This window comes from Puma concolor, chromosome B3, assembly GCF_028749965.1.
Source record: "Puma concolor isolate L17-30 chromosome B3, mPumCon1.1.hap2, whole genome shotgun sequence".
Taxonomy (NCBI): Eukaryota; Metazoa; Chordata; class Mammalia; order Carnivora; family Felidae; genus Puma; species Puma concolor.
Genome location: NC_141672.1, coordinates 64539425 through 64566944, shown reverse-complemented (window position 1 = coordinate 64566944; position 27520 = coordinate 64539425). Strand labels below are relative to the sequence as shown.

The 27520-nt window shown below is 36.1% G+C and overlaps 1 protein-coding gene across 3 annotated transcripts in view; it reads right to left on the bottom strand.

The window, feature by feature from the left end:
- BAZ1A (bromodomain adjacent to zinc finger domain 1A) overlaps positions 1-27520 on the bottom strand; it is a 94416-nt gene that overhangs the window by 35401 nt on the left and 31495 nt on the right. For all 3 annotated transcript variants that reach the window (XM_086709936.1, XM_086709935.1, XM_086709937.1), the window contains 9 exons: positions 25496-25639; positions 15596-15697; positions 13731-13818; positions 8842-8976; positions 7733-7832; positions 6887-7053; positions 3452-3547; positions 2226-2364; positions 759-905 (listed from right to left, as the gene is read on the bottom strand). In XM_086709936.1, the coding sequence (XP_086566062.1) occupies positions 759-905; positions 2226-2364; positions 3452-3547; positions 6887-7053; positions 7733-7832; positions 8842-8976; positions 13731-13818; positions 15596-15697; positions 25496-25639 (1118 nt within the window). The remainder of the gene's footprint in view (positions 1-758; positions 906-2225; positions 2365-3451; positions 3548-6886; positions 7054-7732; positions 7833-8841; positions 8977-13730; positions 13819-15595; positions 15698-25495; positions 25640-27520) is intronic.

Below are 27520 nucleotides of genomic sequence, written 5' to 3'. Positions count from 1 at the left end.
TAGATATTTTAAACAATGTCTAATGTGATATGGCAAAGTTCATGAAGAGTGTAATTCAGGAAGCCAAATCATACAAATGTTTAACAATTCCTCTGATGAAGTCCTAAACAAAATAGTGAACATACTCCATTTTAAAAATAAAAAAGGGTTTCTCTAAGAATTATTCCTACGTTAATATGTACCACATGCTGACCCTAGATATTTAAGTGCATAGCATTTAAACAGCAAAATTTCTAGTTCAAACTGTTGGTGAAATAAAAACTAAATTTTACTTAACTCTCATCTAAAAACTTTCACGTCTCAAATGAAATCAGCAACAGTATTTTCAACTTAAAGTACTGATAACAATAATTAAAGTATTTCCTTAGGTGGAGGCAAAGAAATCAGTGCCATTTAGCACAATCTCTTGCAATTACAGATACTGGTCAATGAAATCCGTAATGTTACTAAATCATAGGAGAAATCTAAAAGAATAAAAAGCAAGACCGATTGGGGGCAGAGGTAGATATTTTAAGGTCTTCAGAAACAGGATACATTAGCTGACTGAGCCACCCAGGCGCCCCAGAAACAGGATACATTAAAACAAAGTTTTTATAAAACAACTGATAATGTATTGTTAGTATATGACTCAGGAATTGGGTAACTTGGACAGCTATATTTTAGAACTGTAAAAGCGAGGTTAATCTTAAAATAACGTTTAAAAATCAGTTTCAAAGCTACAGAGCTACTATCAATCAACAAGAATACTGAATTCTGACCTTTGGTGTCTGCATCTGTTATTTGCTCTTTGGCTACTTCCTCTTCTTCTTCAGCTATCGCCTGGAAGATGGCAGTCAGGAAGAAAAAAAGCAATTCACATAGTGGGCCTTCACTGTCATTTCCTACAAGAGCTTCCTCTAATACTTCTGTGAATAAAATGTTTAAAATGAATTTAAAGTTCTGTTCATGCACTGAAAAAACAACTCCATTGGAACAATAAACATTTTAATCGACAACAGCCTGTGCAATTATTTTTTTAAGTGTCCATTTATCGAAGTAGAGTATTATCCAAGGCAAAGTCTAAAAACAATTTATAATGATTACAATAAAATAAAACCATTAAGCCAAAAATCACTATATTCAAGAAAGTCAAGTCAGCCTCAGCAAATCAATACAATATTTCACCTTAAGTTTAAACTTCAGGTGCAAATTAAGGCACAAATTAAAAATTATAATTTTATTCTAATTTGAATAACAACGCAAAGATTTGTTACTGTTGCCCCGCTGCTCTCAGGAGCTATGTGGGACATTACCGTTTACCAAACAGTGCATAGGAGAGGTAATCATTAATATTAGATGTAATCCTTTATTTAAAATTTTAAAATCTAAATTTTTTTATGATCCTAATGTTGTATCCAAGTCACAATTGTTTATCTAATTTATCTTACCTAAACCAGTATTGTTTAGACCTTGATCTCTGAGGCACATGATGCATGCCTCACCCAGCTCATAAAGAGAAATTGAGGGAATGTGAAAGCCCTCCTGAAGAATATACTCTTCTTAAAATAAGAGTGGCATTATAATTCTGTCTTTGAGGGTCTCTATTTTAAGAAAACTATTTTGGTATTTGACAATTCAAAAGCCAAAATGGGATCCAAAGCCCTCCTCAATCAATGTAGTTATTATAATGTTTACACAAAGGAAAAGTACAGAGTCAATACAGAATCACAAATCAAAGGCAGGCATAACTTATCTCAAAATATGGCTGATGTCAATTCCTTCCTTCCCTACACTTAACATCCTTCCCTACACTTAACATAAACCATGATACCCTCAAGGAGTCTATTCCTCCACTCCCTTGAATCCCAGCAGGCCTGACCAATGGACTATGACAGAAACAAGGCTTGCCAGTTCCAGGCCTAGCCTTTAAGAAGGCTGGCAGTTTCTGTTCTCTTCTTCTTGGAGTCCTTAGCTGCCACATAACAAGTGTAGGCTACTCTGACGGAGTGGGATGCCACGTGGAGGAGCACTGAGTACCAGGCATGTGTGTGAGGAAGCTATCTTGACCATCCAGCCAGGTAAGCCTTCAGAGGACTCCAGTCCCAGTCACTCTCTGTAACCACATGAGAGACTCCAAGAAAGGGTTGGACAGCTAAGTCCACTGACCACAGAATTTTGAGAGATAATAATTTATTACTTTAAGCCACTAATTTTAGGGTGAACTCTAACACAGCAATTGCACTTGCCTAGGGTAACTCCCTCAGGAAACTCATCTTGAAGATCAAAAAGTTCCCCAAAAGCATTAAGAAACTCCAGAACCATCAGAGCATCACCAAAGATTTCAGGAGGTAGTCTAGTCTTCACTGGAGTTGGTTCTGGAAGTTCCTGAAAGATCAAATAATTTATATAACTATTTGAGCCAATTACAGAAAATTATAATAGATACATACTCTTTACCTAGTAAGATTTATTTCATGTAGACTAGTGGTTCTCAACCCTAGATGTTTATCACAATCACCTTTGGAACTTCTTAAAAATTGTTTTACAAGTTTATTTATTTTTTTTTTTAATTTTTTTTTTCAACGTTTTTTATTTATTTTTGGGACAGAGAGAGACAGAGCATGAACGGGGGAGGGGCAGAGAGAGAGGGAGACACAGAATCGGAAACAGGCTCCAGGCTCCGAGCCATCAGCCCAGAGCCTGACGCGGGGCTCGAACTCACGGACCGCGAGATCGTGACCTGGCTGAAGTCGGACGCTTAACCGACTGCGCCACCCAGGAGCCCCGTATTTTTTTTTTTTTTACAAGTTTATTTTTGAGAGAGACACAGACAGTGTCAGTGGGGAAAGGGCAGAGAGAGAGAATCCCAAGTAGGCTTCACATTGTCAGCACAGAGCCTGATGTGGGGCTCAAACCCACGAAACTGCGAGATCATGACCGAGACACCCAGGCGCCCTGGAACTTTTAAAATGATGTGTGTCTTGGCCTTATTCCAGCTTTATTAAATCACAGTCACTAGGGACTTTTTTCTTTATTGAACTAAGAACAACTTTGGGCTAAAGTATATTTCTCACTGCATTTTCTAGTTAAGAGGGACTTTTAACCTAAGATTCTCAGATCAGGCATTAGCTGTGCCAATATTATCTTCAATGCAGGATTTCCTTAGGATATAGAATAGAATTAATCCACTGTCTACTGAACTTAGAAATGGTTCTTTATAAACTGAGATGAATGATAATACTGGATTACCAACGATCACACAAATGACCCATTAAGTCTGAGGAATAAGAAGCATTATCAAAGTTTGTTACAAAATACTAATAATGCTGTTTTGGAACTCTAAATATAGCATTTGGTTAATTGGCTATTCCTCTTAAATATGAAGAAGCCACTATGAAAGAAAAATTTCATCAGCAAAGCCACATAGGGCACACAGAGCATGGGCGTGAAACATCACATAACATACTTATACCTTAAGATCGTCACATTCCATATCTTCTCTAGGTTTACTCCACTGTTTTAAGTATTCCATATATTTCCGTTTTTCTTCACGTAATTTTTCTCTTTCCTAAAACAAAAGGTTCATAAAGTTTCTTATAAGAACTTTGGCTTTTTAAAAAACTTTTTTTAATGTTTATTTATTTTTGAGAGAGAGAGAGAGACTGCAAGCAGGTGAGGGGCAGAGAGAGAGGAAGACACAGAATCCAAAGCAGCTCCAGGCTCCAAGCTGTTAGCACACAGCCTGATGCGGGGCTCGAGCTCACAAACCCCGAGATCATGACCTGAGCCGAAGTCGGACATTCAACCAACTGAGCCACCCAGGCACCCCACTTCTAAGAACCTTGTAAAGCAGCATCATTATCACCTGAGAACTTGTAAGAATTACAAATAGCTGGGCCCCATCCCATACCTACTGAACAAGGAATTCTGGGGTTGGGACCAAGAGTTGATTTTGCTTGTTTGTGTGTTTTTCACTTTTTAAATGTTTATTCATTTTTGAGAGAGAGAGAGAGAGAGAGCACGCATGCACACGTGTGGGGGAGGGGCAGAGATAGAGGCAGACACAGAATCCAAAGCAGGCTCCAGGCTCCAAGCCATCAACACAGAGCCCGACATGGGGCCTGAACCCATGAACAGTGGGATCATGACCTGAGCCAAAGTCGGACACTCAACAGACTGAGCCACTCAGGTGCCCCAACAGTTGATGTTTTCATTAAATCTTTCTGGTGATTCTGATGCATGCTAAAGTGTTAGAACCACTGATCAAAACAACACCTGCCAATACAACTGCTATAAATATGGAAAATGTCTCACACATAGTAGCTCCTGGATAAATATTAATTCAATCTGACTCTGCCTACAGCAGCTCTATTTCAAATCAATTAAATCCTGACAAAGTAAAGTAACAAATTATTAGAGTACCTAAAATAAAACCTCCTCCTATATTTGAAATATAGTTGTTATTTTCAAGATTCATTTAACCCTAACAGCTTAGGGATACACAGAGGGACCAGTAAGTAAAAGCAATTATCAGAACACAGTTGGTGGACTTCTTTTTCTTTTATTCCCGACCATTTCTCTTGCTCACTTGGTCTTTTGATACTTCTTGGTTCTGGTATTTGAAACTGCAAGGTAAATAATGACCCTAAAAAGTCTCCAGTGAAGCAGAGTATAAATAATTTTTATTTATTACATTATATACTTATTTTCCAATAAATGTTTAACGTATGTTAATATTATTCTCTTCCTTTGAAATTTAGGACCACTGAAGGTAATAGATGTGCACTTACCAAATTTTTAACATAAAGTGACTAGAGACAGTTACAGAACTTATTCATTGTGCTTTAAATAGTCTGCTGTACTAAGTCTTCCACTCCCCACCCCAGATAATTCTTGTAGGATGTAATAAGATGGGTGTTCTCAATCATTGTTGCTAAGAATGTAAATAAGCACATGTTTAGCAAACAAATATCCACATATGTTTGTATAGAAAGTTTTTAAAATGTTCCTACCCTTTGACATAAGATTCTACTTCTACAAATTTATCCAGGGACATAATCCAAAAATAGGAAAGACTCTTATTCATAAATTTGAACGGGTATCATCATTTATGAGCAAAAATTATAAAGCACTTACCTGTATCTATTTGATTAACTGTTACACAGTCACTAAAAATTCCACCTTAGTTTATTTATTTAAGCATGAAAGTATGCTTACAACATTTTTAAAAACGTGTTTTTAAAATTTTTATTTATTTTAAGGGGGAGAGAGAGCATATGCATGTGTACACATGCAAGCAGGAAAGGGGTAGACGGGGAGAAAGAAAGAACCCCAAGTAGGCTCCAGACTGTCAGCGCAGAGCCCAATGTAGGATTTGATCTCATGAAACGAGAGATAGTGACCGGAGCCAAAATCAAGAGTTGGACACTTAAGACTGAGCTACCCAGCAGCCCTACAATAATGTTAAATAAACAAAAATACAAAATTATAAATGCTGTATCTCTCTTTTTTAGGGCCCAGAATAAAGATTAGAAATAAATTAATCAAAGTGTTAGGAGAAAATGCGATCTCAGGGCACCCGGGTGGCTCAGTCAGGTGTCCGACTTTGGTTTAGTTCATAATCTTGCAACTCATGGGTTCCAGCTATGCACTGGGCTCTGGGAAGAAAGCTCAGAGCCTGGAGTCTGTTTCGGATGATGCCTCCCTCTTTGTTTCTGCCCCTCCCCTACTTGTGTTCTCTCTCGTTCCAAAAAAAAAAAAAAAAAAAAATGCTACCTCTAAACATTACCATTTAGATTACAAGTGGTTTTCTTCTAATATTTTTTTTAAGTACACTTGCTTTTCTTTCCTTTTTAAATTGTTTTTAATGTCTATTTATTTTTGAGATAGAACACGAGCAGGAGGGACAGAGAGAGGGAGACACAGAATCTGAAGCAGGCTCCAGGTTCCGAGCTGTCATCACAGAGCCTGATGGCCCAACATGGGGCTTGAACCCATGAACCTCAAGATCATGACCTGAGCTGAAGTGTGATGCTTAACCAACTGAGCCACCCTGGTGCCCCCTTCTAAATTTTCTGGAGTGTACATGTATTAGATACTTCCATCCCCATCCTAACCAATGGCCTATTTGAAACAGTTCAAGAAACTACAGGCAATTTAAATGAGCACAGTGTGTAACAGGATCATCTAGGGCCACTTGTAAATATCCCAGAAACCCAAGGACACTGACTGACTCTGGAAGAAAACAGCTACAGAATTCTCTAGGGAATATCTACTACTAAAGATTATAAGAGATTTGCTGAGCAATCTATTTTTACAGATACTTTATTCTTCAAGGAGAATAAGAACACTCTTTCTTGTTATTTGCAGATTTTGTTTTTTTGTTTGGAAAGAGCAAGAGCGGGGGAGAGAGAAAAGGGGGGAGGGAGGGAGAGAGAGAATGAGAATCTTAAGTAGGCTCCAGGCTCAGTATGGAGCCTGACACGGGGCTTGATCCCACAACCCTGGGATCATGACCTGAACTGAAATCAAGAGTTGGACACTTAACTGACTGAGCCAACCAGGGGTCTTGATCTTATTGTATTTTTTCTAATCACATATTTTACTTTTGCAAGTTTTATGCATATCATTTTCCCTAAATTAAAAAGTCTAAATAATGAAGAAAATCAACTTTAAAATTGTACTTAAGGGGCTTTAGGGTGTAAAGGCCATGTATTTACATGTTGAACCTTAAATTACTAAATTTTCCAAAGCAAAAGAGAGATAAATCAACAAGTGTTTATCCAGCACTCTATGAACAACTAGAAATGTGAATCAAAGTGGTAAAAGCATTTAAAAATTAACTATGAATTTAAATATGTAAAATACTATTATATAGACAGCATAGCTAAAATACTTGAATGAATACCTTTTCTCTTTCAATTTTAAGTCTCTCTTTTTCTTCTTTCTTCTTCAGTCTCTCTTCTTCAACAATTTTCTTCAATTCTTCCTTCTTTTTCTCTTTATCTTCCTTTTCTTTTTTCTTTGCTTCTAGGGCATCTGCTTTTTCTCTTTTTAATTTAGCCTTTTCAAAAGCTGTAGAGAAGGTCAAACTTAGAACTGTTCACAGACAGAAAACAACACATTTTTTAATGTAACAAAAGAATTCCTGAAATAATTTATGGTTAAATGGGATCAGTAGACTCAGGTGTTGTAAACTGCTGGAGGAAGCCAGCAGGTGATTCAAATGGGAAAGCAAGTTGGCTGCATTTAAGACAAACTACTGACCAGGGACAAACATACCTGCTATTTCAAAGCTCTGCTTTGAAGCCCTGGTCCTAAGACCAGGAGCAAAGTATCACCTTTTTAGAAAAGCAGAATCTCTTCTCCCACCCAGACCTACTAATTCAGAATCTTCATTTTAATAAGATTCCCAAGTGATTCATATGTACAGTCACGTCTGGAAAGCACTGTTTTATAAAGCAAAAAAATGGCCCCAAACAGTCTGTAAGCCATGGAAACTCCAATTTGTGCTTAATCTAAGCATTAGCTTGGTTTAACAGGGGATATGCTCTCCCTTGAAATATTGTTTTAAGAGATGAACACAGGATTTTATTCATCATAAAAATTTATAGATACCTAAGGGGCAAGAAATATTTATGCTTACAAGGAAAAAAAGAAAAAACCCAAATAACAGAAATATGCCATTTCAGAAAGCAAGAGAAATATTCTTTCCTGTACCTAAACAGTTTTTGAAGAGAATGTTAAAACTCACCCAGTGACTTCATTTCTTCTTGCTTCAAAAGTTTGTCTCTTTCTTTAGTAGCTTTGTTCTTATAACCTGCAATTGTTTGTTTATTAACAACACTGTCTTCCTAAAAAAACAAACAGAGAAACTAGTTATAGAACACCACAACTTTTCAGACAGATGGTCTGCCTTGTTCTTACAATAATAATAAAGTTTTAAACACTCTCATCAATTATACTTTCCTTATACTACAATGAGGTTTTATTCTAAGCCTAACAAAACTTTAGTAACTTTAATCATAGTAACATACAGAATATGAGGTTAGCTCTATAGTTCTACAAATTAGTACAAAAACCTCCCAGGAAAAACAACTGGTAATCTACAAGGACAGCCTTAAATATATGCATTAGAAAAAACAAAAATTTTTCTAAGGTACCTTATAAACTAAATGGCGTAGACATCAAATATGAAAGAAGTGCATGTCAAAAATATTCTTGTGGTAAATGTTAATAATGTCAAAAGGTTTTATTTTATTTTTATTAAAAAAATTTTTTTTAACATTTATTTACTATTGAGAGACAGACACAGAGCGTGAGCAGGGGAAGGGTAGAGAGAGGGGGAGACACATAATCTGAAGTAGGCTTCAGGCTCTGAGCTGTCAGCACAGAGCCAACGCGGAGCTTGAACTCAAAAACTGCGAGATCATGACCTGAGCCAAAGTCGGTCACGCAACCAACTGAGCTACCCAGGCGCCCCAAAAGGATTTATTTTTATGGTACTTCTTGTAAGCATAATGGTGTGTAACCTGTTTAGTGTGATATTTTTATTATTTCATATTTTTTAAACGTTCTTCATGTTTTGATTCCATGATTTATTCCCTGTATTTCAGTAACTGCTTATATGCTTGCTTCCACTTTGGTATAAAATCCCTGTGGCATTAAAGCTATGTCTAATTCACACTTGAGACTTCTACAGGCCTCACTGCTAAGTAGTTTTCAATGCACAGTACATACACTGTATATGAAGGAATGTGTTCCTTCCTAAAGCTATGTGGGTGAGGGGAGCCAAACACTGCTCTTGATTATGAATAGTTTTATTAAGAGCTACAATGTAGTTTTTATCCATTCTCTACTTACCTGGCTAATAGATACTCGTTTGGGAGGTCTCCCTCTTCTTCTGTTAGCAGGACTGAAGATAAATGTGGGTGGATCATCAGGAAAGAAATAAGAAAAATCTTGTTCTGCTATTTTATATGTTGAAAGAGATGACGCCTTCATAAAAAAAATATAGGGTACAATAATAACACAATTAGGAAACCATTTATAGATGTACTCTAAAATGTCATGTATGACTGCTGTTAAAGACCAGGTTGAAAAGATTTCGACATAGAATTTCATGTGTTAATATACAGTATCACACATTTTAGCTGATTTACTTGATCTATTATTAATTAGCTTTACCAGAAGGAAAACCACAATGCAAAGAATTTTTTCACATAAAATACACAAGAATGTTTCAACAGTTTCTTAAATTCTAAAACCATTATAAAATTACATTTATATAATAATCTTTTGCAGTTTGCTTTGTTTTGACTAATTTTGTATGGAATTTTCTATGTAAATAAATAATCCAATGACTTAACATTTAAAGTCCACTGTGCTTGGGCGGGCTCAGTCAGTGAAGGAGGTGACTCTTGATCTCAGAGTTGTAAGTTTGAGCCCCACTTTGGATGTTAGAGATTACGTAAAAATAAAATCTTTAAAAAAACCCACTGTATCAACCCAATACATTTTTTCTCAACCATTTCTTAACTGCTGTACATTTCAGACCCCCCCCGCCCCCCATTCAGGGTGATAACTTAAAGACTTTTTTTTTTTTTAATTTAAAGACTTTTATCAAATTTTATTTTTTTTAATTTTTTTTTTTAACGTTTATTTATTTTTGAGACAGAGAGAGAGAGAGCGCATGAATGGGGGAGGGTCAGAGAGAGAGAGGGAGACACAGAATCTGAAACAGGCTCCAGGCTCTGAGCTGTCAGCACGGAGCCCGACGTGGGGCTCGAACTCACGGACCGCGAGATCGTGACCTGAGCCGAAGTCAGACGCTCAACCGACTGAGCCACCCAGGCGCCCCAAGACTTTTATCAAATTTTAAAGTTGATGTGGCAGACAGCAGAAATGCTGAAAAATTATCAACTTTCAATAGAGTTTAAGTTCAGATAAGTCAAACACATTAAAAAAAAATTTTTTTTAATGTTTATTCATTTTTGAGATAAAGCATGACTGGGGGAGGAGCAGCGAGGGAGACATTGAATCCGAAGCAGGCTCCAGGCTCTGAGCCGTCAGCACAGGGCGGGATGTGGGGCTTGAACCCACACGAACCGTGAGATCATGACCTGAGCCGAAGTCGAATGCTTAACCAACTGAGCCCCCCCCAGGCATCCCGAAGTCAAACTCATTCCTACCAGAAGTGGTGTGGTTCTAGGATAACCGCTAAATCCAAAAAAGTTTCAGAACATGTTCATCTTTCATTCATGTCCAACTTTAACCTTTTTATTTTTGATTAGTAATTCTGAAGATTACTTTTGGCCTAACAGCCAAGATCATTATTCTTTCTTTCTCTAGAAGAAAACATGCTACTTATAGAAATATCTTTCAGAAAATGTATAAGAAAATGATACAAAAATTTAAAATTTTAACAAAACTGAAACACTTCAACTGGGGATTAAATTTTCTATGTAGTAATTGTAATCTTAGTGGATAGAACATAGCTTTTAACATTTAAAATTCAATGAGTTCTGGCCATCATAATAAATCAAGACTCTATTTAAAGATTCTACATTAAAGTCTATTAAGATGGTTGTTGACTATCCCATATATATAATGCCTGAATATACAAATGCCCATACGTATAAAGATATGAGTGGTTTCTTTTCAAATATATATGCTCAAAAAAGGTCAAAATAGGCTTTAATACATTAATTGCCAATGTTCCTTATTTATACATACATAATACACAATAAACTAATATATCTTTGTGTTCTTTTAGCACTCCTAACAGCAGACTACACTTACCACATCAGGATCAAACTTTATTGTCTTTGGGTGTGTGTGTGTGTGTGTGTATGCATATGTGCTTGCAACATGTATGCAAGTACACTAGAAAACCCACTAATAATCTTTTGTTACTCAAAGAGAAAATTGTTTACTGTCACTTTAACTTTCATTTACTTATTAAAAAAATTTTTTTTATGTTTATTTATTTTGAGAGAGAGAGAAAGCACAAACGGGGGAGCGGCAGAGACAGAATCCCAAGCAGGCTCTCCACCATCAGCATAGAGCCCGATGTGGGGCTCGAACTCATTAACTGCCAGATCATGACCTGAACGGACATCAACAGTTGGACGCTTAACCAATTGAGCCGCCCAGGCACCCCTAATTTTCATGTATTTATTACGCTGAACTTCTGTTCATGTTTATTGACTACTTTCCTTGGTAAAAAACCGCTGATGCTCTTTATCATTTTCTCCCAATTGGGTTGTTTTTGTTAATTGATATTAAGAGATTTTTGTAAATTAGGGAAATTGGTCAACTTGCTATTTATGATACACATACCACAACTAACTATTCACATACTGGCTGACTGCCTCCCTGTGCTAGGTACTGTTCTAGCCACTTCTCACAAGTATTTGATTCATTAGCTTTTTGGAAGCTTCTTTTTAACATGGCTACCTGTGGTTTTAAATGATGCATAGATTGAGCACAATTTAGGCATTTTCTTATTATCAAGACAAATACATAAATATGCTCACATTAAAAAAATTATTTTTCAGATGATTCTATCTTATGTTTTTAAGTTTTTATATTTCATCCATCGTGAAGTTTGATCATGCCTATTTGTCTATTTTTCTACTGGGGTACTTACGTTTTTCTAATTGATTTGAGTTCCTCACTGTATTAACTGAAAGTAGTTTTCTTCTAGCACTTTGCCCTTGAAATGCATTCAATACATTTTTATTTATTTACTTATTTTTTTGTTTATTTATTTATTCTGAGAGAGAGACAGCATGTGCACAAGTGAGGGAGAGGTAGAGAGAGGGAGAGAGAGCATCCCAAGCAGGCTCCACACCATTCACACAGAGCCTGAAGCTGGCCTCGAACTTATGAACGGTGAGATCATGACCTGAGCCAAAGTCAAGAGTCGGATGCTTAACTGACTAAACCACCCAGGTGCCCCTCATGATGTTTTTAAACCTAAATAAGTTTATATTTCAAATCAGTCTTATCCTTGGTATTTCTTTCCTCTTGTTCTTTAGTATGCATAACATTAAGAATTGTTTCATTTCATTTCCTTTTTTTCCCTCCTTTGTGTTAGATCTAACTTTGTTTTTCCAAAGTTAACCAAGTGTCCCAGTTTTATTTGTTAAATAATCTGTCTTGGTCTCTAGAGATCTTAAATGCTATTTTTCACAGAGTAAATTCATATATTCTTTTTTAAACATTTATTTCCTTTTCATATAACACATATTATGAGTTACACAAATCTTAATCATACGGTAGCTGATTTTTGACACATGCATACATCCCTCTACCCATTCCACTGCTTTTTTACGTATTTCTCCCAATATGAGTAAAGTATTTCTCAATTAAAAAAATTAGTTTTTGTTTTACCATTTAACTTTCGTTACACATGTGAGATTTCTAAACTTGATTTTTCCCTTTTAATGTTTCTGAATAAAATATAACCCATCTGCTTAGTATTGGTCTCTGATGTTCTTTTTATTATATATATTGTTTTCTTATCCAGTAGGATCTGTTCTTTGAGCTTATTTTTGTTTTTTTTTTAAATATATGAAATTTACTGTCAAATTGGTTTCCATACAACATCCAGTGCTCATCCCAAAAGATGCCCTCTTCAGTACCCGTCACCCACCCTCCCCTCCCTCCCACCCCCCATCAGCCCTCAGTTTGTTCTCAATTTTTAAGAGTCTCTTATGCTTTGTCTTTCTCCCACTCTAACCTCTCTCTCTCTTTTTTTTTTTTTTCCTTCCCCTCCCCCATGGGTTCCTGTTAAGTTCCTCAGGATCCACATAAGAGTGAAAACATATGGTATCTGTCTTTCTCTGTATGGCTTATTTCACTTAGCATAACACTCTCCAGTTCCATCCACGTTGCTACAAAGGGCCATATTTCATTCTTTCTCATTGCCACATAGTACTCCATTGTGTATTGAACTTATTTTTGTAAGCCAGAACCACACTTAGAAAAATATAGTTGCCTCCTTCCCCTATAACATTTTCTTTTTCTAAGTTTTCCATCTATTATCACCTGTCTTGGTTGATTTTTTTTTTTTTTTACAAGGGGAAAAAAAAGTACACTACCTGAGCCACCTAGTAATTCTAGCAATTGCAAAATAGTATTTAATCCTTAAACAGAGAGAAAATTAGTAACAATTGGCTACAGATAAAAAGAACTATTTTCTTTTTTATTTTATTTTTTTAAATTTTTTTTTTTTTTAATGTTTATTTATTTTTGAGACAGAGAGAGACAAAGCATGAACGGGGGAGGGTCAGAGAGAGGGAGACACAGAATCTGAAACAGGCTCCAGGCTCTGAGCTGTCAGCACAGAGCCCGATGCGGGGCTCGAACTCACGGACTGCGAGATCATGACCCGAGCCGAAGTCGGCTGCTTAACCGACTGAGCCACCCAGGCACCCCAAAAAGAACTATTTTCAATCAACTTTGAAATAACATTTCTGGGGTGCCTGGGTGGCTCAGTTGGTTAAGCATCCAACCCTTGATTTTGGCTCATGTCATGATCTCATGGTTGTGGAATCAAGCCCTGCATTGAGCTCTGTTTTGGGCATGGAGCCTGTTTGGGATTCTCTCTCTGTCTCCCTCTGCCCACTGCCTTTGCCCATGTTCTCTCTTTCTAAAAAAAAAATTTCTGCGATGTTTTAACTAAGTAACACAGCCCATTTCTCTCTCTTCTTCCTTCCAACAAATAATTTCACTGCTCTGATTACCTTAATTTTAATGACTCCATCTTGTGGTTCACAGTGTTGCTTCAGAAAAAGCTTTAATTTATCACGAGAAAATAGGTGTTTTCTCCGGCTACAGTGCAAAAAGGAGGAGAAAGAGTAAAGTGTTAGTATAAAAGAATTCAGTTTGAACTCTATAATCTCTGTAAACCCATAAACTTCATTTCAAGCCTAGGAAAAGGACAATTCATTTTCCAATGGTATTTATGTAGAAGTTATGAGAAACTTCACAAATATTTATGTAGAATGTTATAATATCTACTCAAGTGGATCTATTATAAATGTTTGTTACAAAAATAGTATATGCATTTGGTGCTTAAGAACCATTTAGAAATCAAATAAACCTCAAGGAAAATATACTACAGAGAGTAAACCAAATTTTTTAAAATTAGATGATCATTCCTCCAAATACCACCATTAAAATTCTTTAAAAAAATTAAAGTCAGTAGATTACCAGATGTCACATAACACTGTCAACATTTAAATGGATGTTTTGAACATTCTTGAACACAGGTTTTATCAAATTCTAAAATAAATTCATAGGATTAAGGTTCTAAAAACAGAGGCACCTGGTGGCTCTGTTGGTTAAGCAACCAACTGTTACTTTTGGTTTAGGTCATGATCTCACGGTTGTGAGGATTGAGCCCCGTGTCATGGAGCCTGCTTGAGATTCTCTCTCCCTCTCCCTTTGCCCCTCCCTGGCTCACACATGTGTCTGAGCTCTCTCTCTCTCAAAAAAATGTTCTAAAAATTTGCTATTTTTGATTCTCCTTGGCCCCAAATTGAGAAAAACACAAACATAACACCACCAAAACCAAAACAAAACAAACTCCAAACATTCAAATATTTCTGGAAAAGTTCTGGAAGGAAAGTAAACGTTGTTGTTGTTGTTTTAATGTTTACTTATTTATTTTTGAGAGAGAGCACACACAAGGGAGGGGCAGAGAGAGAGAGAGAGAGAGAGAGAGAGAGAGAGAGAGAGAGAATTCTAAACAGGCTCCATGTAGAGCCCAATGAGGAGCTCAAACCCACGAACAGTGAGATCATGACCTGAGCCAAAGTCAGACGCTTAACTGACTGAGCCACTCAGGTGCCTCGGAAAGTAAATGTTTTAACTGAATTCAATGTATTCCTTTCAAGAAAAAGTCAAATTAAAAGCTTCTATGAGTGAATGAACAAGACAGAAGTTTTAAAGTAGTAGCCTCCTCAAAATGTATATTCTTTTCATATAGAAAGGATTATAGGAAAGAAAGGACTGGTTTACTGTGCTATCCTAGCACCATACATACAGTACATGACAATAAGAAGGTAATTATCTTTTGACTATTGAATAAATATACTAGTCCTCAAGAATGATATTGTCCTACATGGCACCCACTAGCCACATGTGGTGTTTTTGTTTTTTTTAACCTTTTTTTATTTATTTTTGAGAGAGACAGAGTGTAAGCGGGGGAGGGGAAGAGAGAGAGGGAGACACAGAATCTGAAGTAGGCTCCAGGCTCTGAGTTGTCAACACAGAGCCACACGCAGGGCTCGAATTCACCAACCTCGAGAGATCATGACCTGAGCCCAAGTCGGATGCTTAACTGAGTGAGCTACCCAGGCACCCCTTATTTATTTATTTACTTATTTAGGGTGGGGTAGGGGCAGAGAGAGAGGGAGAGAGATAATCCCAAGCAGACACCACACTGCCTTTGAGGCAAGGCTCAAACAATGAGTTCATGACCTGAGCCAAAATCAACAGTCAGACGCTTAACCAACTCAGCCACCCAGGCGCCCATATAGTGAATCTTCTTAATCAAACATAATTATTGTCTTTTAAACCAGCATAGATAGAAACCAAGTTTTACCTGATCTGTGTTGCTTTAACAATAGCACACTCATACAATTCTTTTTTAGTGGGTTGCACCTTGTACTTGAATAATAAGGGGTCAACTGCATCTTTTTTCTTCCTAAAAAGAGCAAAAACACAAATCAGTTAATAATTCGTCTGAAAATGTGAGCTTTTAAATGGAAATCTAGTTTCTAAGAACATACTGTCACAGAATCTAAGGAGTTTTTAGTTTAGGATTAAAAAAAATTTTTTTTAAATATTTATTATTTTTGAGAGAGAGACAGAGTGCGAGCGGGGGAAGAGCAGAGAGAGAGGGAGATAGAATCTGAAGCAGGCTCCAGGCTCTGAGCTGTCAGCACATAGCCCGACGCGGGGTTCAAACTCATGAGCCATGAGATCATGACCTGAGCTGACGTCAGACATTTAACCGACTGAGCCACCCAGGCACCCCAGTTTAACTAGAATTTTATAAGTTACTGACATCCCTCACAAGTTTATTAGCCAAAATAGTACAAAGCACTATTTTATCTTAGGTAGGTATTTTACTCATTCAATAAATTTTCCTGTGTGAAGAAATCAACTAGAGATGAGTACCGAGTTTAGATAAGATAAATTTGTAAACAAAATAGCTCTTGGATTTGCTTTTAAGCTTTCTTCTTCATAGCTATGTAATCCAAGAGCAAAAGCGGAGATAATGTAGTTTACCCTGTTTTAAGACCTGGCAGAGGCTATACCTTTAATCCTTGCCTCCACCAACTTCTCATCTTTTCTTCCCTTTGAGGATGCATTCATCCATCTATCCAATAAATAGTTAAAAGCCTATAATGTGCCAAATACTAAACAATAAGGATTAAATAGTGAACAAAATAGAACTATATTGGGGAGATACAGGCAAACAAACAAAAATACACAACAGAGTAGGTGGTAAGTGCTATCAAGGGAATACACCGCCAGGTAGAGGTAGTCTATTTTAGATAGTGACAGTCCTGATAAATTGATCAGATAGGGCTTATAGGAAGTTAACATTTAAGCAGAGATCTGAAAGAAAAGAGGGAGCAACTCATGAGAAAATCTTGAAAATAAGTTTAAAGGAAGAGAGAAAGGAGTGTAAAGGCCCTGGGGTGGATGTAGGCATGGTTTCTAAAAGAAGCAGAATAAATAAGGAGAATAAAAGAAGATATAGCCAGAGAGGAAATAGAAGGGCTAGATTATAGGCCACCATTTAGATTTTACTCAGAAAAGACACTAGAGGATACTGAATAATGGGGTGATAATGACTTAACTTATCAGATCAGAAAGATCACTCTGGCTGCCAGACTACGGGGCAAGAGTGCAAACAAGGATATTCTTTAGAAAGCTAATGCAATGAACCAAGTGAGAACTGATGGCACAACAGACTAAGGTGGTAGTGGTGCAGCAGGGAGACAAGTGGTTGGACTCTTAAAAAGCTGCCCCTGTGCATGCACATGCATATGTAATGGGGGTGTAAGTAAGGGTTACTGAGAAGAAAATGATATGAAAGGATGACAAAGGAAGCATTCAGCAATGAGGGTCAGATACAGTCAAAGTGATATAAATACAGTAAACACAAAGTGGGGGGTGGGGAGAGACTCCACACAAAAGGGATGCAGGAGACAATCACACAAATAAAACTGAAGTGTTCACCTTTAACAGCATTAAGTTCCTAGTTGGAAGACCAAGGATCTTTACATGGAGACCCAGGATACACAGAAACTAGAAGATATATTTAATCATTCACCCTGACTATATGAAATGCAATCTAATATTTTCTATTCTATTAAAGTTCCTCATTAAATTAATTTCACAACATACATGAGGCCATAATCTGCAGTTTGAAAAGCACTGTTCCAAAAGAGCCAAAGAGAGAGAACTCTAAGTGTTCAGAGAACAATACTGATGTGGGTTTCCAATAAAGGAATTTCTTGAAATGAAAAGAGGGGGAAAAAAGAAAAACAAGTTTTAATGAATCAGTGAGTGGCAGGTGTTCAAGAACAACAGATTTGACTGACTGAGTTTTTAATCTTAATATAGTTTTCTGAAGAGGTGTTAACTTAGCAATTAATCACTACCATTTTATACATATAAGGGATGATCAAGTAGAATTAAAAGATTACTAAAAGTGGCAGTACATAATTTTATTTTAAGTCATAATTATAAATTTGTTTATATATTATTTGTTTATAGAAAACTTGTTTGTGAACTTTATCTTAATGGATTTAAGGCTATAAAAAGGTGACTTTTCATGTATAAAATTATTTTTTTGTTTTTTCTTGCTATGTCATGAAATTCATTTGTGAAAATAAAGCATAATAGAATCAAAATCTTTTTTTCCAATCAGTGCAAATATTCTTATGGGGGTTTTGTTGTAACTCTTACACAAAACTCTATACAGGATAAAAATCATAATTGGATTCTTTCCAAAAAAGTACAGTTATTAGAGACCAACAGAAACTGCTTATCATATGGATTTACCTACAAGACAGGAATTAAAAGACAATATTAAAAAGAAACCCCATTTTAATAATTTTTCTTCCTTGCTTCCTAAAGCCTAGGCCTAAACAGCTGGAATACTAAATGGAATGTAGTGACCTTAACCATGACTGTGACTAATGGACTGATTTAATTGCCAACAAGTGCAGATCTGTTACCAGTTCTATATAGCACACTAACACCTAATGTTACATTTATAGAAATCAGATTGCTATTCCAATGATTTATTCATAAAATTTTATCATTTATTTTATAAATATATATTTCAATATGCCCATTATATATGTTAAATTTTAGTTCTACTTTTATTTTCTCAAAATGGAAATTCCATTTGTTGCTATTCCATGGTAATATTGGTAATACAAAAGCAATTAAAATTTTTTCTATAACAGTACAATAGAAATGACAAAAGACCAGATAATTAAGCTTTCAGCACAAATGGTTACTTATGGGTTTTTTTGTTTTAATTTCAAATGCTAACCTTCTCATACATTAAAATTTCATATATGAATTACAATTAGCAAAACAATTAGATCTACTTCTTTAAAAATAACACTCAGATTCTGTAATCTTACTAACAATTAAGCAGGTTAACAATACAGTCAGATTACACTGCATGAAGAAAGTCAGTACATAAAGAATTTTAAACAGGATATACAATATATTCCTCAAGGTTCCTAGTTTTTCCTTGTGCTCTTGCAAATTACCACTAGGATATAAGATGTTACCAAAAATGTATCTTGTTCATGTACTATTTTCAAGTTAGGATAATGTTTTTATGATATTTTAAAACTTTAAATAATACCTGCCTAGATAGGACTGCATAAAACACTGATCCATTGTAAAGGGCCTTAAATTTGTAAAGCCTTAAATCACAATAGCAGAGTATATTATTACAAAGTGTTATTTACCTACCAATCTGAGTTGCTACAGATACTGTACTTAGTTTCTTCTACAAACCCTAAAAGCAACTAAACACACTGACGTATACTTGGCATACCTGCCTACTAAAATCAGATGGTAAGCTAGTGAATATTTTCAGGACTCTCAGGACTGTTTTAGTTGGTACTGTCTATCAATTCAGTTCAATTTTCGGAGAATTTGTGATTGCAAAGGAGCAAATTGTACTTGGCTCTTTCATTAAGAAAGGAAATTTGCATCATGTAGTTACAGAGACTGGTCTCAACAAGATGTGAGGGTTTTCAAATATAAATTTTCTTTAAATATTTTAGTAACTTTGAAGGGAGAGGAACAATAGTAGACATAAGTATAACATTACTCAATCCACACTTGATGGGCAAACATGAGATGAGTAAAGGAACACTAACAGCAGATACACAATATGCATGTTTCAAAGAGCAGGACTAACAGATAAAACCCTAAATCTGTTATGTTCTATATGATGCAAATTAAATTATCTTCTCTAGTCTTAACTTTTATTTACTGCTACAATTGTGAGAGTAGCAAGTCAATTTTTAAAATAAAATTTGCTTATATATACATAAAATAAATGAGTAATTTTAAATTTAAACTATTCTTTATATTATATAATCTACACAAAGTATCCTAACTGTATAAAATTAGCCTCATCTCATTCTTAAGTATATTTAGATCCGTACAGCAAAGGCTCTGTCATGAATCCCATGGTAAATAGCTGAAGGAGAAAATCACTTCATAGTGTTATTCTAGAACCCAGTTCTGTCTGGCAAAGATGTTGGAGAGTCCTGCAAGAATGTTAAGCTGAGGGTCAAAGAGCGCTAAAATGTATAAGGCTGCAATGTCCGTGACTTTGTCCATGGCTTTGTGATAAGAAGAGTAACAATTTTCTCAGCCTCTTTCACAAATATAGTTTAAGAAACATATGTTTAAGGTGTTAATACCCATCCTCAAAATAAATAAGTAACCTGCTTCCTAAAACCCTGACTGCTGCCCGCCAACAAAAGCTGACCTACAAAGGTAAATATGTAGTTTACTGTTTAATTCAATCAGATTCTGCAGTCCATGCCCAGACTGAGGAGTAAGCTAATAATATGTTGTTCTGAAAGAAAGCAACTTTATAAAAAGTCAAGCCTTTAATTTCTTACTTTTACTGATGTAAAACTAACTTTGAAAAAAGTAATGAATATGCTCCCCCAAATGTATCAAAATATTCTATTAAAAAAAATCTGATGACTAGAATATATACAGAACTCATAATTGAACAAAAGGACAAATAAGCCAATGTAAAAATTGGTACAGGACTTGTATATCTTCCAAGGAAGATACACAAATGACAATAAGCACGTGAAAAGAGGCTCATTATCATTAGTGATTAAGGAAATTTAAGTCAAAATGACAATGAGATACCACTTCATCCCACTAGGATGGCTATAATCAAAACACTCGAAAAATAGTGAGTGCTGGTGAAGATGTGGACAAATCGGAATCCTTATATATTGCTGTTAAGTATGTAAAATAGTGGAGCTGCTGTGAAAAGCAGTTTGGCAGTTCCTCAATAAGTTAAGCAATTGTCATATGACTCAGCAATTCCACTTTTGAGTATATACCCAAAAGAATTTAAAATAGGGACTTGAATACATGCTGGTACATCAATAATCACTGCAGCATTATTCATAATAGCCAAAAAGTGGAAACTCAAATGTCTATCACTTGAATGGATAAATATAATGTAGTATATACATACAAGGGAATGTTTAGCCCTAAAAAGGAATGATTACAAAAATTAGCCTCATCTCATTCTAAAGTATATTTAGACAGGTATACCAAAGGCTCTATCATAAATCTCAACATGCTACAACATGGATGTAATTTGAAAAATAGTACTAACTGAAATAAGCCAGACACAAAAGAACAAATACAGTATGACTCCACTTATATGAAATATCTAGAATGAGTAAATTCATAGAGACAGAAAGCAGATTAGAGGTTACTAGGTGATAGAGGGAGAGAAGGGAATGTAGAATTACTACCGAATGGGCACAGAGTTCCTGTTTGGGGTAAAGAAAAGGTTTTGGGAATAGTGGTGATAGAGGTACGACACAGTAAATGCAATTAATGCCATTGAATTATACACTTAAGATGGTTAAAACAGAAAATATTATGTTATATATATATCTTAACCCTTCACTCCCTCAAAAAACGCTGGTGATCATCTTAATGATCTATGTAAATTCTAAATATGTTTAATTCTTTAAAAAAAATTTTTTTTTAACGTTTATTTATTTTTGAGACAGAGAGAGACAGAGCATGAACAGGGGAGGGGCAGAGAGAGAGGGAGACACAGAATCTGCAACAGGCTCCAGGCTCTGAGCTGTCAGCACAGAGCCTGACGCAGGGCTCAAACTCACGGACCGTGAGATCATGACCTGAGCCGAAGTTGGACGCTTAACCGACCAAGCCACCCAGGCGCCCCTAAATATGTTTAATTCTAAATATGCTGCCTTAGTATGTCTTGCAGATATTATGAACTATGATGCTGGAAAACTTTTCTAACTCTGAACTTCCATTTCTCCTCAATGATATAAGAAAATGATCATCTACCCTTTTAGAATGGTTCCGAGGAATAAAATAAGAGAACATATGTGGGTGCCTTTATACAGCTCAACTCCTGGAAAATGCCAATAACTGTTCCATTCCCATCCCTTCAAGTCCCCTACTGAAACATGAAAAACTCTATATTATGTTTTATTGTCAGGGAGCAACCAAGACAAGGTAAATTTCTTACTTACTGAATTAATAGAAATAAAAGAACAAAGGTCCAAAGATGACTATGTTTCACCTTTCCTGGTATCTTAGGATACAGTGGTAGCAAATCTACAAACAGGTAGGCATTTTATGATGCTGATGTATAGCGAAGGCTCAGATTTTTTGAGAATCACAAACAAGTTAAAACATCTGTGAATAAAGTAATTGACCAGCTTACTCACTTTTCCTACTGCAAGGGTCTGTCCCAAGTACCTATATTCACGGGATAAGGCACAACATATTTAGATAGGAAATTATGGTCAAGTTCAGTACTATTCTGTGATAAGCTTGTTATAAGTGGCACAAGTGCTCTAAATGGTACATATAACAAGCAAAATATTTACTATTACTAACTGGGATTATGAATTAATTTGCTTTGTATAACAAGCAAAATATTTATTATTACTAACTGGGATTATGAATTAATTTGCTTTATACTCAAAGTAACAAATTAGCCACAAACTATGCATGTAGTTCATATTCAAATCTATAAGGAAGAGAAAGGACATTAATGAGCTGAATAATAGAGTGCTGAACCTAAGAGTCTAGACATTCCTCATCCTAAGCACCTCACAGCACCTACAAGAATCACAAGATTAGGTTAAGGGTTACTACAGGGGCACCTGGGTAGTTCAGTTGGTTAAGCATCCAGACTCTTGATTTCGGCTCAGGTTATGATCTCATTATCTGTGAGACTGAGCCCCGTGTCAGGCTTCACCTGCTTGGGATTCTCTCTCTCTCCCTCTTTCTTTGTGCGTGCATGCATGCATGCTCTTTCTCTCTCTCAAAATAAATAAACTAATATATAATTAACTCCACTTAAGGGTTACAATCTTTGATACGCTCCAAACAAAACACATGAACTACTGTCAGAGCTGCTAAAGGATATATATTAACTACATAATCCCCAATAGTTTTGCATCATAAACCCTATATTCAATGAGGGACACAAATGACCTATTAATTTCTTTTTCTACTTAATTGTAGCAACTCAAAAAATGCGATGTATCAAGACTTAACATATAGGGCCATGTCATGCTTCATTCCCTCATCTAAAAATCATTTTTTTCTGTCAGGCAATGTACTAGCTAGGTGACTTTGTGCAATGCCAATTAACATTTCTAAAGCAGAGGTTCTTCTTGTTAAATAAGGATAACATTCTTCTAGGAGTGACTAATATGCGTGTAAAGAACTTAGCACACTGCCTAGACAGCAAATGCTCAAAAGCCAGTTATAGATACAATAGTTCAAAAACATCAGACAAAATAGTTCTAGTCAGAAGTTGAATTACAAGGTTCTGAAGGAATTTGACAGTTACTGATATTTCAGAAGCAAAGGAGATAAAGGAAGTAGTTAAGAGTAGCCTCAGGGAGTTAATATCCAAAATATATAAAGAACTGATACAACTCAACACCAGAACCCCCCAAATAATCTAATTAAAAATGGGCAGAGGACTTGAATAGAAATTTTTCCAAAGAACACATACTAATGGAAAACTGACACATTTTAAAAATGCTCAACATCATTAATAATCAGGGAAATGCAAATCAAAACCTTACACCTGTCAGGATGGCAAAAATCAAAAAGACAAGAAATAAGTATTGGTGAGAATGTGGAGGAAAAGGAACCCTTTGATAGGAATGTTAACTGGTATAGCCACTGTGGAAAACTGTATGGAGGTTCCTCAAAAAATTAAAAATAGAAATACCATATGATCCAATAATTCCTTGTATTGGATATCTACCCAATGAAAACAAAAGAAAATTCAAAAAGATATATTCACCCCATTCCTATGTTTATTTCATTATTTACAACAGCCAAGATATGGAAGCAACCCAAGTGTCCATCCATAGATGAATGAGTAAAGACACACACACACACACACACACACACACACACACACACACACACACACACACACACGGGAATATTAGGCAGTCATAAAAAAGGATGAGATCCTGCCATTTGTAACAGCAAATATGGAACTAGAGGGTATTATGCTAAATGGAGTAAGCCAGACAAATAACATATAATTTCACTTATATGTGGAATCTAAAATCAAATGAATAAACAAAAAGCAGAATCAGACCTAAGTACAGAGAACAAACTGATGGTTGACAGAGGGAAGAGGGATGAAGGGATGGGCAAAATGGGTAGAGGGGAGTGGAAGATACAGCCTTCCAATTATGGAATGAATAAGTAACAGGAATAAAAAGGTATAGCAGTAGGATTATAGTCAATGGTATTGTAATAGCACTGTATAGTGATAGATAGTAGGTATACTTTGGTGAGAGTATAGAGAGAGTTACTGAATCACTATGTCATATAATGTAAGTATAGAGAAAGTCGTTCAATCACTAAGTCATATAGCATATATACAGAGAGATGTTGAATTACTTTTTTTTTTTCTAAATAAGCTTTACGCCCAGTGTGGGGCTTGAACTCATGACCCTGAGAGATCAAGAGCCACATTGCTCTACCAACTGAGCCAGGCTGGCACCCCCAAATTACTATGTCTTAAATCTGAAACTAACGTAACACTGTGTGTCAACTATACTCAAAAGAAAAAAAGCGGCCTCAGGTTTCTTATTGGAATATTATTGCACTGTTCACTGACAACAGGGAAGGAAAAAAACATAAGATACACTGGAAAAAGAATTTTTAAGTTTGAGATGCCTATAAGGCAGAGAAGGAACAGAATGGAGCAATAAAGATTTAGAATAGGAGGGAGTGGAACGAAAACATGTAAGAAGACTTTTAATCAGTTGAAGACAGCTGAGATTTTTAAATTTACCTGTAGACAATGACAATCTTTTTCTTTTATGTTTATTTATTTTTCAGAGAGAGAGAGCGTGAGCAGGGGAGGGGCAGAAAAAGAGAGAGAGAGAGAGAGAGAGAGAATCCAAAGCAGGCTCCAGGCTCTGAGCTGTCAGCACAGAGCCCAATGCGGGGCTCAAACTCACTAACCGTGAGATCATGACCTGAGCCAAAGTCAGATGCTTAACCGACTGAGCCACCCAGGGGCCCCGACATTGCCAATCTACATGTGTTTGTAGGATTTTTCTCCAGGAGCATTCAGCTGACCCATGTTGTCAACTGACTGAATTTCAGAAAGTTAGTGTCTTTACCATATGCACCATAAAGCAATTAAGTATAATAATTAAAGTACAGAATGAATTTTCTCAAGTAAACAAAAACGGAATGTGTTAAGTGCAATTGAATGAGGTGAACTTCGGGGCGCCTGGGTGGCGCAGTCGGTTAAGCGTCCGACTTCAGCCAGGTCACGATCTCGCGGTCCGTGAGTTCGAGCCCCGCGTCTGGCTCTGGGCTGATGGCTCGGAGCCTGGAGCCTGTTTCCGATTCTGTGTCTCCCTCTCTCTCTGCCCCTACCCCATTCATGCTCTGTCTCTCTCTGTCCCAAAAATAAATAAAAAACGTTGAATGAGGTGAACTTCAAGTGCTCCTAAGCAGCTGACTACAATTAACAAGGTAGCTTTCAATCTTGAAAATTCTAATGTGTGTTGTTGAACCACATTTCCTAGATGGATTTTATACTGTATGATTACAAAGGAAGAAAGGAAGGATTAAAGAAAAACTTATTTCAATGGGATATCATTAGTCAATCTGATACACAGTTAAAAAATTAACAAAAATCACTTACCCATTTTGAAAAGAACTGTTTTGTGTTTCTGAATCATCACTATCACTGATGATAATAGTTTCTCCATCTACACTGCTGATATGTCCATTAGCGAAGCCATTTTGATGTGATGGAGGAAGGACTTCCAAAATCCTACACTGCAACCTAAAGAAAATTATACATTTAAAAATGCAAATTATTTTATATTTTATAATCAAACATTTCAGAACAATCTAATTATTATGAACAACTGAAAGATATTTGCTTTTGTAGAAACTATGGCTTATTGATGTAACTAAATTAAGAAAAAAGAAAATCTGTAACATCCAATTTAAGAAAAGTTAGCTACAATTTAAAATAATACAAAGGTCAATTTATCAAGATTCTTAGCAATTATATTCTTAAAAAAATTTTTTTTAATGTTTATTTATTTTTGAGTGACAGAGAGAGAGAGACACACACACACAGAGAACTAGCAAAGGAAGAGCAGAGAGAGACAGAGAGAGAGAGAGAGAGAGAGAGAGAGAGAGAGAGACAGAATCCAAAGCAGGCCCCAGGCTCCGAGCTATCAGCACAGAGCCCAATGCGGGGCTCAAACACAGGAACCAGGAGATCATGACCTGAGCTGATGTCGGACGCTCAACCAACTGAGCCACCCAGGCGCCCCCTTAGCAATTATATTCTTAACTAAAGTTACTGTTTAGAAAATCAAATACTGGCATAATATGTCATTATACAGGTTGAGTCTTAGTTTTTCAAAACATCCAATATTTTAAATACAGAAATTCTCCAGATCATAACCTGGAGATCATTCTTACTGTAGTTTTTGTTGGGATTTCTGATCACTATAAAACTTCCTATTCACTAGTTCTATTGCCTCTATTTTGGGTTCCCTTACTTCTGCCCACTCTATCTGGGTTTTATGGGCTGCAATTTCAGACATATTCACCACAACTGAAATATTCCTCAATCCCATTTTCACTATCCCAATTTGCAACTGATAATTAAAATGTAGTATATCCATACAATGGAATATTATTCAGCAAAAAATAAATAAAAATAAAAATGAAGTACAGATGAACCATGAAAACATTATGCTAAATGAAAGAAACCAAACATAACTGCCACATAGTATATGATTCCATTTATATGAAATATCCAGAAGAGGCAAATCCATAGACAGAAAGTGGCTGCCTGGAAGGTGGGGGCAGAAAGGGAAGAAAGTGAGAAAGGACAGCCATGGGCACTGGCTGACAATGGGCATGGGCTTTCTTTTGGGGTATGGAAAATATTCTCAAATTGGTTTATAGTATGGGCTGTACAACTATGAATATATCAAAACCCATTAAGCTGTACATTTCAAATGTGTGAATTTTATGGTGTGTGAAATATGTCTCAAGTTGTTGAAAGAAGACAGAACCATAAGTAAAAAGGTATATAGTAGGGAGTAACAGAGAGAAAAAGTGCATTGCTGGAATTCTATCTATAGCCTCCCTACAACTCCTGGGCAATCCGGAGGTGGGGGTGGGGGTAGATTTTATTAACTAAGAATATCTTAACTTTATATACACCTACCAATGGGGTAAATCCTTTTTCTCTGAGAAAAAGTGACTCAAGATTGGACCATTTTCTCACTACATCATTCATTTGGTCACCCTATATATTACAAGTTTTGATATATTGTGGGCATTCGTAAAACTGCTTATTCACTATCCCCATTCTCCTAGGAACTTCAATATTCCTATATCCCACCTTCTTCCACATGTGGGAGCTGTCATGTTCCTACAAGGGCCTGGCCAGGGTTATTGATACTGGGTAGGCACCTTTTTGCTGAGCCAATACATCTTTTCCAAGATTTTAAAATTTGGAATCTAGAGAGTAAAAATTAGTCCCTCTCCTATCATGGAATCTATACTATAAGGTATGAAATTCTGGTGCTTTTGGCAGCCATGTTTCCTGCCACAACCAACAGGTAACTGTACAAGTAAGAACATAAAGTCTACAAGAGACATGAAAGGAGAGATGACAAGGGTACTAGAGGCAATC